At 38.5% G+C, this 12873-nt stretch overlaps 1 protein-coding gene across 1 annotated transcript in view; it reads right to left on the reverse strand.

Annotated features, from left to right (window-relative positions):
- Nucleotides 1-12873, reverse strand: part of LOC103719549 (syndetin-like) — a 93265-nt gene that overhangs the window by 50152 nt on the left and 30240 nt on the right. Inside the window, 4 exon segments of the mRNA XM_039126810.1 lie at nt 7542-7661; nt 11122-11205; nt 11449-11535; nt 11664-11753. Coding sequence (XP_038982738.1) covers nt 7542-7661; nt 11122-11205; nt 11449-11535; nt 11664-11753 — 381 coding nt within the window.

Below are 12873 nucleotides of genomic sequence, written 5' to 3' on the forward strand. Positions count from 1 at the left end.
CAACAATGAATATCCTGGTGCTCTATCATCTCAACAAGACAAATATTTGCAAGAGGCTCTTGCATTGCTAGGCCTTTACACCCAACATGGAGGGGAAAACTCAGGCCATATAGGTCTGATATGTCACTGAAGTCATTTACAACTAATTGAAAACAATAAGTTGCCATCATTTACAACTTGTTTCCTGCTAAAGGAATTAACTGCATAAAAACCATAAAAATGAAACATTCAACTCTGTGAAGTGTCAACTATAGGCATTATTAATGTCCATTCAAGCATTGACTTCTTTTGTTGTTTCTTTCACCTATGAAATTCCCACAAAAATTTTCAAACAGAAATCAAGCTTAGAACAATTACCTTACAGCAGAATTTACATATTAGATAAAGTATGTTTATCATGTAATTTAACAACCTAGAGTCAGGTGGTCAAAATGCAGAATAGATCATCAGACATATGAAGTTCAATTTGGGGATTGGCTAGATCTCAGTTTTGGTAGATCTTGAAGTTGGCTGTAAGTTGTTTATCAATATCAGATATATTACAAGAGTATGTCAGGTACTATAGCTGAATGAATCTCCAGCCACTCAGTTTACAACATCAGAATACACAAACCAATGGTTAATACGGAAAAGACACAAGGTGAGCCATTGATACTCTCAACAAGGCAAGGTTTACGCCACAACAATGCTTTGGGCATAAGCCTCATGGATTTTGGAAATGAATTTAAAAAAATTAAGAAATATAGTATGAAGATAAGCTATATAAAGGATGGTGGTGTTATTCTTGAACTCAGTCACAATATTTGCTGAAGAAAAGATATTCCATATGCCAAGTATAGAATAAAACATCTAACATAGTTTTGGAAATTTCAATCTACATACATCATGCAAAAAAATATGAAAAAATGTCCATCACTTCCCTTCCATTGGTTGTGGAAATAATCAAAGCCAAATATTAGAAACACCCAATGTCTGTCGAACAGGGCCGAATTGCCCGTAACGAGCCAACCCGGTGCATGACTAGGTCGATTCGCCAGTGGGATTCGGATTCGAACCCAAACTGGTTGAAACCAGTCGGAATTGGTCCCGAACTGATTCTCCGTCTCTTCCTCTCCTTTTATATGATGGAAGAACTGTTGGAAAGGCCTAAGAAACTTCTCAAGCTTTCGTTCAATACTTCTTCGAACCTCCCCACCCCTCCGAGGCCAAAAACACGACGATTCAAGACGATTCAAGAAGAATCCAACCCAAAATAAGGTTTGCTTTACCTCTCTTATCTCATTTTCTCTTTTCTTTCAAAGCCAAAAAAATTCTTCGAAATTTGCAAAATAAGAGAAAATCATGCCAAAAATTTTTATTTTGGCATGATTTCATGATGTGTTGTAGATCTATGGATGATCTACACAATCCCACAAAAATTTTTAGTTTACGGATTATATATAATTTTTAAAATTAAAAAATATATTTTTGGACTAAAAATTTAAAAAATAAAATAAAATTCAAAAAAAGACTATAAAATCATCAGCTTATTTAGAGGTATGGAAGCTACTCTCCAGCTAAATTTTGTGTCCATTTATTCAAATTTTGACGAGATCATGCACACAGCGGCCTAGGCCTAAATTAAAAAAAATTGAGAAATAAGTAACCTTTGATGCATGTCTATTGGCCTAAAAAAATATATGTAGGATCCATTATAGGGTTCTACATGGATATGAGCTCAAATTAATTTTTTTAATATTTATATTTAAAAATTATTTTTTATTTAAAAATAATCAAAAATATATAATTAATACCAAAAATTCTGAAAAATTAGTAGAACGTATTACATACTTCAGAAGTATTTTATGAAGTAAAAAATATATTTTTCTGAATTTATGATATTTAAACATATTTTTAAATTAAAAATTATTAAAAATATATAAATAAATCAAAAAATATGAAAAATTAGTACTATATATTAGATAAGTCAGATGCATTTTCTAAAGTAGAAAATATTTTTTTAATTATACCAAAATTTTGCTAATTTTGAATAATTGATAAACTAACATACTTGATAAATCTGCAGGAATAGAACCATCAAGGAAAAAAGACCAAGGGCGTGATTTGGTTAGGATCAGGGACAAATGCTCTCAAGTCCGCACCACTGAAAGTGCAACTAGTGCAACATAGAGTTCAAGAGAAAAGGAGTAACCAGATTGAAGCAGTACCTAGCCAGTGGTTATCCCGATGTATCTATGTGCCGAAAATTCTCATAGAAGGTTCGGCAGTTGATGAAAAAGTACTTTACTGATTTCAGAGCAGCAAATTAAAGGGCTGCCAAAAAGAAGGCATGGTTGGACAACCGAGCGGTAGAGCCACCTTCCTATCACTTTAAGAAATCAGAGGAGACGTCCACTCTAGATGACGAGGCACAGATCCAGACTGACATTCAGACGAGCCTCGATGATCAGTGGCAACAGAATGAGGTGGCCAAGCATAGGGCTCGATTTGGGCCCTCACACTACAAGTCGGGCTCTGGTCTGCGATCAGCAGAGCAGATCCAGCTCACACTACGAGTCGGGCTCCGATTCTGCAACTAGTAGGGCAAATCCAAAGTTCAGAAGGACCTTCTCCGTTAGGGAGGTCGTGTAGGTAGAGGCGGTGGTCGTATTGCATCTATACTGGAGGCTTTTGGTAGCAAAAAGCACTGTACGAAGTGCTTCAGGTCGTGGACAATAAAAGGTATCCCCAGATGGGCTTCTTATATCATATGATGGAGAAGGCAAAGAATCAGATCAGATAGACAGATTCGACGCATGCCCAAGAGTACATCGACATCATTGAGCAGCGGTGGGACTGCCAGATGGGTATGGATTTGCATCTAGCAGATAAGCAAGAATAGTAAAAATTAGACGATTCCTATATTTATACAATTTTACTAAAATAATTACGAACTTTATCAGCAGCTTACTACCTAAATTTGAGGTTCCAGTATACCGTACTTGGAATCAATATGGATGACGAACTTCTAGTCGCTCTGCGTAATGCAATTTATAAGATGGAGCCTGATCCAGAAGTCGTGACTTTGTGTCTAGAAGAGATAAGTTAACTTAAGTGACATGCGTGAGTTAACTCGTATCTTCAATGATTAATATATTACAATATAGTTCTTTTTTACATACGAAAATATTTAAAGAGAGCATTGACAACTTTGGAGTCTCGGCAACTGTCGTAAGTAAAAAAGTATGAATACAGATATATTACATATCAACGATAACTATTATCTGATGTTAGATGGTTAATAATATGATACTAACTTACATGTAATTTTCTTCAATATTTTTGCAACTGAATGATGGATTCATTTTAGTTTGTCTGCGAGAATTCTTAAACAGCTAGCCATCCGAATCCTCTCCCAAACGGTCTCCTCGAGTGGCTGTGAGCGCAAATGGTCCACCTTCGCCCTCATCCACAGCAAGCAGAGGAACTATCTGACACAGAAGCGCCTCAACGACCTTATATATATTTATTAATCACTACAATCTGAGATTGAGGCTGAAGTACATTCAGTAGGAAATGGAGCTAAAGTACACAGATCCGATCCATAATGCTTTCGTTGGTGATGAGGTTGATCCTAGATCGGATGACTTGTGGGCCAGCAGCAGGAGCCGGAGCTTGATGAGCCAAGATCGCCTTCATGACCGATCAGTTTTGTAGCCAGCAAGGCTAGGGTCAATGCAGGGCAATGGGCAGATCACAACATTCTACATATCCTTCCAGCTGATTAGTCACAGCCACCGAGGTCATTAGGAAACTGGTCATCCCATGACTTTTTATCTGAGGCATCCTTCTAGAGATATGATCTTGAGTTGCTTAGACGAGGCCACCATGCTACCCAGTCAACCCAGTCAGAAGGGCGACATCCATCCTCCCAACGCAGCCAAGCAGAGAGGGGAATAGAGTAAGTAAGAAGCTACTTAACATAGCAAAAAAGAAAAAGAAAAGGCATTAGCAGTCCCGATGGAGAGTGGAGTCAATTCAATCAGATTCAGAGACCAAGAAGAGCAACGATGACATTTCTGGTGGTTATGGATCTGCTGGCTGAGGGAGTAGAGAACATAAGACGACCGTTTATGAGAAAACCGCAGGATGTCTTCGATTCACCGATGAGTCCCAGTTTACACATGCTACACAGGATAAGAACCATGGTGCATGATTTGGAAAGGCCCATAAGGATACGATTGCATATTGAAGACAAGCTCCTCGAGATCATTCAGGAGGACACGCTGCAGCTATAGATTTCAAATCGTATACTAAATTCTATTATCCGCAGCCACAAGCAGCCTATGATCCATATGGATATGGATAGGGATATGGTGCGTTTGAGGCATCGTCTTCTGGTGGCTACTACCCTACGCAACCCAGAGTATCTTACATGTCAGATTTTACTGTCAACATATTCGAATGAGGCCCTCCACACCATACTATCAACCAGAGGATACCTCTCAGAGTCCGAGCTTCAATAAGAGATCCGAGAGTGGTTATAACTCAGAGTGTGTTCCTTATGGGATGAGCATACAAGACTACGACGCTGCTTGTTTAGAGAGGTGGGTTGATGTGCCTCCTGATTATGTTAATGATCCGAATATCTACGAGAGGCATCACCACTCGACAAGATTTTAGATATCGATATGTATTTTGTACTTTAAATATATGTAATTGATTATATTATTTTATATTTTGTATCTCATTAATTGATTTTAAGATATTTCATGTTGCTTCTTGTAACATGCAACATCTCACTAATTATTTTTTTTATCATTGTAAAACAACAAGTTGCATCATTTAGGTTATATCAGAATTATACAAACATCAAAAAATATCAGGAAACATCAAATTATACTTAAAATCATTGAAAAAGTTGAAAAAAAATGATTTACCAATAAATCAAACCTAAAAAGCATTGAAAAAAAAATGTTGTGCCGGTTCGACTCATATCTTCAATGATTAATATATTACAACACAATTCTTTTTCTTGGAAAAACTTCTACTAGATACTAAATATCAGTTATAAAGTTGCCATACAATTGGAATCTGATAACGTTGAATGATTTGATGGTTAGATTTGTCAATTCAATGAAATTTAACAATGCATATGAAATTTAGGCAACTGTCTTATAATAACTGGTTAGCCGCACAGCTTGTGAACATTTTTGCATCAGATAATAAGAACTAGGTATAGCTTAGTGTTTGCACTTCTCCTTAAGGAGGTTTTGGGCTCAAACCAAGGTATGCTGTGTCGATACTAGGAACTGTACCAGTTGCCTGGCAATTAGGTATGTACAGTACCATGCCGCTCCGTTCCAGGCCATACCAACAAAGCTAGAGCCGGCGAGGGAGGGGGAGAAGGAGAAGGAAAGAGATGAAAAGAGAGGGAGAGGGACGAGGAGGAGAGTGATAGGGAGAGAGGGCTTTCGAGCCCTCGTCCTCCATTTTCCGACTTAAGAAATTTTAAAAAAAAAATAGGGGTGGAGACCCTATTTTATCTGGCCCACCATTAATAGAGGATAAGGGACAAGGGCTCGAAAGCCCTCTCTCCCTCCCTTTCTCGACCTCTCTCCCTCCCTCTCTCTTTCTCTACCTCTCTCTGCTTCTCCATCTCCCCCTCCCTTGCCAGATTTCTGTCACTAAGGGACGGAGCCATGCCGGTCCGCCCTCGGTACAGTTCAGTACGTCCCAAACCGAACAGTTCTGGGTGGTACAACATTCCTTGGTTCAAACATTGTGAAGTGTCTTCCAAGTGTTTGTCTCAAGTAATTTACTCAAAGAAAAAGATAATGCAATTTATTTTTGCCAAATTAAGCTTCATTAGCACTTCAAGCAAGAAATCCTATTCAATTTAATTGGTGTTGCATTGAAATATGAACATGACCAGAAATATGCTTTAAAATTAACTCACATCAAACAAAAAGATCACAAAAAAAGAAATGATAGTTATGAGCATATATAGAATTATATAATGTATTGAATGTGTTATATGTTTTGTACAATTCGTAGAATGTTTACCACCATGGCAAGCATTTATGTGGGGAAAAAATCTGAAAAATGGAAATGTTGGGAGATCTCTTCATAGTTCAAAAACAGTAAAAAGAGGAGAAATTAAAATAAGTTCATTAATGAAAGGTCAAAGGGGGACCAAGGAAAAACAAAGTGATGTTAAGTGGAATAAAAAACCTGAGATTGCTGGGACGTGCAGCAAAAGACAACTTGAAACAATTTGTCCTAGACAGGTTGCTAAAGAAAAAGGCAGATTCACTTGATGTATCTAATGGTAACATTAGAGATGCAGTGCTTGCCCTAATCAAATGTCTTAAGGGATGTCTGCATTTGTATGGTCATGCCATTTGGAGATTGTGTCGCACCATCTGGCTAATAGATTTTGTCCCACAAATAAATGGGGTTCTCATTTTTGTATGGAATACAGATGCTTTCCACATCTGTGGGAACTTAGAAGGTTTGCTCCCTTGTTTTGGGAGCTTAAATTGCATAACTAATATGGTAGATCTACATACCCACGAACTAGCATTCAGATTTGAGTTTCATGGATGGCCACTCAAATCTAGAGTAGCCTTAGCACGAATCTGGAAACGAGAGGGTTGACATCAAGCTGAGAGCTGATCAAAAAACTTCCTCAAACTTAGATGAATCACATCGACCGATTAAACCATGTAGAGACAGTTGAGGATAAAGGATGCAATTAAAACTCCCAGAACAAGAACAACAAACATATAAATCTAGTAAATACAAAGCATGTGAAAAAATGTATAAGGAAATAGAACATTCCTTCCCATTCCTTTAGTAATGTCCCTTTCATTTATTAAAAGGAAAAAAGAAATCTATGCAAGGATTGTCTACCCCGCTTCAGTGTTTAGCATGCATCAACTATGAAAGGGAACAACAAATATAAATAAACAGTAAGTATGGAAAAATGTTGTAGATGAAGATACAACAAGATGCTAGAGACAGGAGTCAAACATAAAGCATGGCAACAAGCAGCTGACAAAACAAGTATTCAGTTCTTTTTCTAATAGAGAATATAACCGTAACAAGTCATTAAATCCATAGGAAGAAAACAAGAAGCTTTATAAATTCAAGGAATTGGGAAAGTGAGTGATTTTCAAGAATATAATCAAGTGATTTGACATAGCAATGCCATAGTACATTGCTTTGCAGATTCCTAATACCAAGCTCTGCAGACTACTATTTAATGATCACAATCCATATAAGAAATAAATCACAATTGAGAATTTAGCATTAAGCTTGATTTACAAAAGCCCATTAAGCTTCAGAAGAGGCAAAAACTGCATCCTCAGGGACTATATATAATACCCTAATAATATCTGAGGCTTGATTAAGATCCTAAAAAAGAATACCTAGTTTAAGTGCCTCATATTTTCTATCATATTGATACTTATATACAAGAAAAGGAGCACCCAGAAATTGATCAGAGAACTGAGAGGGAAAAACTTGTAAAACAGAACTGAGAGTCAAAACCAAATTACCTCTTGCACCAAATCTTTCAGTACAGAATGTGTTCCAGAGAGAATTTCTTGCATATAGAAACTCTGTATTTTTTCAGCAAGCCCAGCAACATCCCCCATTAACGCATATGCATCAACTGCCTAAAGGGAAACATATTTTCAAGACTTGCAAACAAAAACAGAAATGAAATTCAACTCTTGATTAACAAGCCCTAAAATTCACACTCAGTAAGCTCGGAAGTTCAAGCAAAAGACAAAGATCATAGTCATGTTGAAGAATAGTAACAGTGACCCACATAAAAACCACAATGTATTATTGAGCAAAATTATCACAGATGATTGACATGTCCGGATCCATAGGTCAGAAAAGATGTATTTGTTTCAATATTTACAAACTTGCAAATACTGTGATTTTGAAAGATATCATGAAGCAAAACTAGATTACAACCATGGTCATAGTAATTTAATTGGACTCTATAAGAATTTCAAATACAAGATTTACAGGTAAGAATTCATGCAAATATATTAATATTGCCTCTATCCAGTGAAGCTCCCCCTTTGGTGTCTGCATAATTGAGTGTCCTTGGGGATCAACAACCACCACCAATCCTATCAGTCAGACTAAGAGAAGATGGCATCAACTGGAAATATAACTCAAGTATGCAAACTGCATCATTTAAATAGTCCTAACACATTACAACACAGGAAGAATTTTTAAACTAACAGGCAGTTACAATGACTTACATGCCTGAACAAAAAAAAATCCCTGGTTCTTCTTGTAGCAAATTATTCATATTATTATAAACTTATTTTGTGCATTAAATGGTTTAGTTGATGCACATGGTAAGCATGTTATGCAGTGTCTGTTGTGCTGGTACCGAGCCCCAGACCGGTTGCCCAGCGGCACGGGTCGGTACGGGCCTCGCCATGCCGTACCGGGCTTGTACCGACACAGTAGAAGAGGCGGGGGAGAGGAAAAACAGAAGAGAGGAAAAGAGAGAGAAGAGAGAGGCCGAGGGAAGCCGGCGAAGAGCCAGCGGAGGGCCGGAGAGCCGCCGTGCGGAGGAGGTGGAGGCTGAGGAGCCACCGCGTGGCGGAGGGGGAGGCCAGGGAGCAGCCGCAGAGGAGGCGGAGCCCCTATTCCGCGGCTCCCCGACCTCCACCTTTCTCTCTCTTCCTTTCCCTCTCCCTCCCTCGCTCTCTTTCTCTTTTCCTCTTTTTCCTTCTCCATCTCCTCCTTCGTCACCGGTCTCATTGTCGTTGCCGGAACCATCCCGGTCCGCCGTTGATACGGCTTGGGACGCCCCAAGCTGGATAGTTCGGGACGGTTCCGCCGACCATGATGTTACATATCTTTTTTTTCTTGTCAAACACAATGCATCACAATATGCATCAGAATATTGTCCACAGCTAGAAGCAATGACGCGATGCAATATTCTGGTCATATTTTTTTAGAGAATCTTGTTTTTTATTATACGTTTATATCAATGAAAAGATATTAATCTATATATTTAGAGTATGTGATAGTACTCAATGATTTCACATGTAAACATTCAAATTCAAGCATATACATATGGTTCTGTACACTTTAAAAAAATGCCAAAGAAAGGTAAGATAGTGTCTTATCAATATGCTTTGGAAAGTAAATCATGTTTGTCGTCTCGATACCAGACCCATATCAGTACTATGTTGGTACAATGTCAGTATGCCAAGTATGGAGGTCAGTTCGGTGTATGGAGAGTCAATACCCCCCCCCCCCCCCCCCACCAAGTCTCGATTCAATCCAATGTGGTACGATATGCCGCTATGAGGCAGTATGCATTGGTACAACGATCCATTACAGTTCCTAAACCACTAATAACAAACATAATATGTTATTTACTCTCCTAAAACATAGGAATGTGTCTTTATATGAACTCATTGAACACATACTATCTCAAATGTCATATACATAAAGCAGGCATTACGCACTGCATACAGATGTATATATCGAAAATCTAAAAGAGTGCTTCTCAAATTTACCAATCTGAAATATCAGAGTATCTCAAGAAATGCGGAACCGTCTCAAACTGGACGGTTCCGCCCGTTTCGAGCCGTACTGGTGGCTTACCAGTACGATTCTGGCTTTGAAAACAGTTCGTTGTCAGAGCCAGAGAAGAAGAGAAACAAAAAGCGAGCGGAGGAGGGAGGAGAGTGGCCGCGGACGCCCGCAGCCTCCGCCGACCCTCCGCAGGCATCCACGGCCGCTCCTCCCTCCGTCCCCCACTCGCTCTCTTTCTCTTCTCCTTCTTCAGCTCCGGCTGGTTTTCTCTCTCGGTACGAGCCCGGCACAGCCCATACCGATTCGTGCCGCCGGACAACCGGCACAGTGCCCGGTACCGGCATAGTAGACCATGGAGTATCTCATTACATCTTATGCATTACTAAAAAAGTAAAAACAACAGTTAACTATTCCTATTTAAGCACATCACATCAATTCATACAATCAAAAAATATGGTCATGAAAAGCCCTAACTACAAGATGAAGCAGGTTAAAAAGAGTCACTAAATGTAATTTAAGTGATGTGTCTATCACATAATGTCAAAAAAGAATAGGTAGGTGATGTTTGGGAGATCTAAGGATGACTGTGGTGAAAAGTGGGGGTGGGGAGGGGCAAGAAGTAATCATTGGAAACAGGCAATCTTGCACTAGATAGGCAAAAGTATATATGTAAATGATTTTGACTGAATTAGATAACTATATTTGTTCAATAACAGTAGACTTCTTGCCAGCCCTACTCATAGGGGCAGTGTGATACTTCTTAGAGGACACTGTAAAGCAAAAGTATAGATCATTAGAGTGAATGTGATTTTGTAAAAAACAAAACAAATTTTTAAAGTGCAGCCTTCATTTTAGACAAATGTCGTAAAGGAACAGGTAAATTGCCAAATCTCTCAATGGAAGGCTCTTGACACCAACCCTGCACCAAACTATTGAGTTGATGTTGAAGATTATTTGAACTAATATAGGACAGCAAAAGAAATCTAATTAAAGCCAAGTTGTCATATAATCATCGCCAAAATTGTCATGCAATTGCATATCCTTTTTCAAAAATCATATAAAAGTTGTAGGAAATTGGAGCCAATCCTTAGCTTAAGGTTGCCAATACCAAGTAAGATTTATTTATGAGTCATTTTGTATGTATTCATATAGAATTTTCAGTTAGAAGAACAACCTAAATTTGGGAAATCCATTATTCTAAAATTCATTAAAAAAGTTCTGCACATTCCTTCTCCATTGCTGCAATGTCTATCCTCAAATAAACTTCACTATTGGGAAAAACACATCCTATTTTGCACTTTCATTTATTGAAATATAAATATATAATACAACAATTTACTGGTAAAAAACAATAATATCAATCAAATGCCCTGCAAGATGAAGTGTAAGGAAAATAATTTGTTCAGCTTTACACAAAATAAGATAAATATGTGATGAAATGTAAGAGTGGTACTATCTTATATGTATCATAGAATAAAGAACAACCTCAAGACTTTAGACACAGTATCCATTTAAACAAAAGAATGGTGAGTTTCTTTGCCAACAGATAGGAATACTGACAGTTATGTAGCTTTCCTCCTTGAACATCTGGCAAACTCCTAGTAAGTGTGAATCCAGCTTCTGAATTGTCCTTGCTAACCAAGCCTGCAGGTATAGCAAGATTAATAACACAAACTATTACAATTGTAAGTCCTAGCAATAGGAAAACAAAGATGGAATTAGTATAAAAAAAATATACAAATGAAGAAAGTAATACCAGATTTAGTTTCTCCCAATTTAAAATACAGGAAATGAAGATTTAATTGTGCATATAGGAAAAGCACAGAGATTCCTTAAGTACTAGCAATCATCTGGCGATGAATTCCTCTAATGAAGCAAAAAACTGACCTCAACACCACATCCCATTTCTTGAATAGCAGAAAGTTCTGAATAGTTCTCCAAAACTTGCAAGTACTCTGGTAATAACTGAAATGCCTGTCATAAGAGGCGAGCAAGCCACAAAGAGCATGAAAAAACAATTGTCCCAAAAACTTGTTCCATTGCAAGAAGCATCTAAAAAACTTAATTATAACCAACATAGAAAGAAATATATTAAAATATACCACAAAGTAATTTCCATTCTCAACTAGTGCTTCAAGTTCCATTTGCATGTCTAATGCATGACGAAGTTCTGTAAGAATTGGAAGCATGTCCTGCATTATGCCCAAGGATATACTTAATACTTATTCATATACCTTGAAATATTAACCAGAGATCAGGTCACATCTTATATTTGATCACCGTCAACTTTAAAGCATAAGCTGCAGACCCTCATGTCAGTAGATGATTTATAATCTTTAACTAGAGCACATGACATACATAACCATATAAATTATAAAGATTTGAGAAAATAATATGGAATATGGATAAACAATAGTGATGTCGTAGAGGAAGGTGTTTGATGTTTGTTATGAGAAGATAGCATAATTAGATGGAAAGCCAAAAGGCCTTGAGAAAAATTGCATAGAAGTAGTACTACAGGCACTTCAAAAGCAAAACACTTGCAACCTGCGACAGGGGGGGATTGGAAATACACACGGAGAAAGGATAACAATGCTAGTTCATGGAGGGAACAAGATATAAGGCAATATGTGAGTCATAAAAACACGGGCATACAAATGCACACATGCATGTGTATGTTCTTGCATATACAAAAGTATATGCAATCACTAGAACCGACATGAACCAGATGGTTTGGCCTATACCGAACCGGAACCGAACCAATGCCAAGTAAAAATGTTTCAGCACTCTCGCTCAGTTCGCTTAATAACCCTCCCTAGGTTCAACGATTCAAAAGCCTTCAAGGCTCTCTCTCTCTCTCTCTCTCTCTCTCTCTCTCTCTCTCTCTCTCTCTCTCTCTCGATGAACCCCCCTCTTCGATGTGAAACCCTTGTTCTACCCAAGCCATCATCTCAATTCGAAGAAGGTTCCGGCGAGTCTCTCACTCCCCCTCTCCTCCTCTCTCTCAGGGTCTTCGTCGCCAAATCCGGAGCTCTCAAAGCTCCCCATTGACAGATCCGGCAGATCTCTCTCCCCCTCCCTCCCTCCCTCCCTCTCCTGATTCCTCTCCCCCTTCTCCCTCTCCCTCCATCTCCTCCCTCTCCCTGTTTCGATACGCTCCAAGGCTGTACCGTAATGAACCGGTCGCCAACCGGCCGATATCACTCCCAATACCAGTTTGGCATATGTTGATATGCATGCTTTCACGCAAGGTTCACCGTACTGGTACCGGACCATGTACTGATGCCGCACTAGATAGGCGTACCGACATTG

Source organism: Phoenix dactylifera, chromosome 5 (genome assembly GCF_009389715.1).
Source record: "Phoenix dactylifera cultivar Barhee BC4 chromosome 5, palm_55x_up_171113_PBpolish2nd_filt_p, whole genome shotgun sequence".
Taxonomy (NCBI): domain Eukaryota; kingdom Viridiplantae; phylum Streptophyta; class Magnoliopsida; order Arecales; family Arecaceae; genus Phoenix; species Phoenix dactylifera.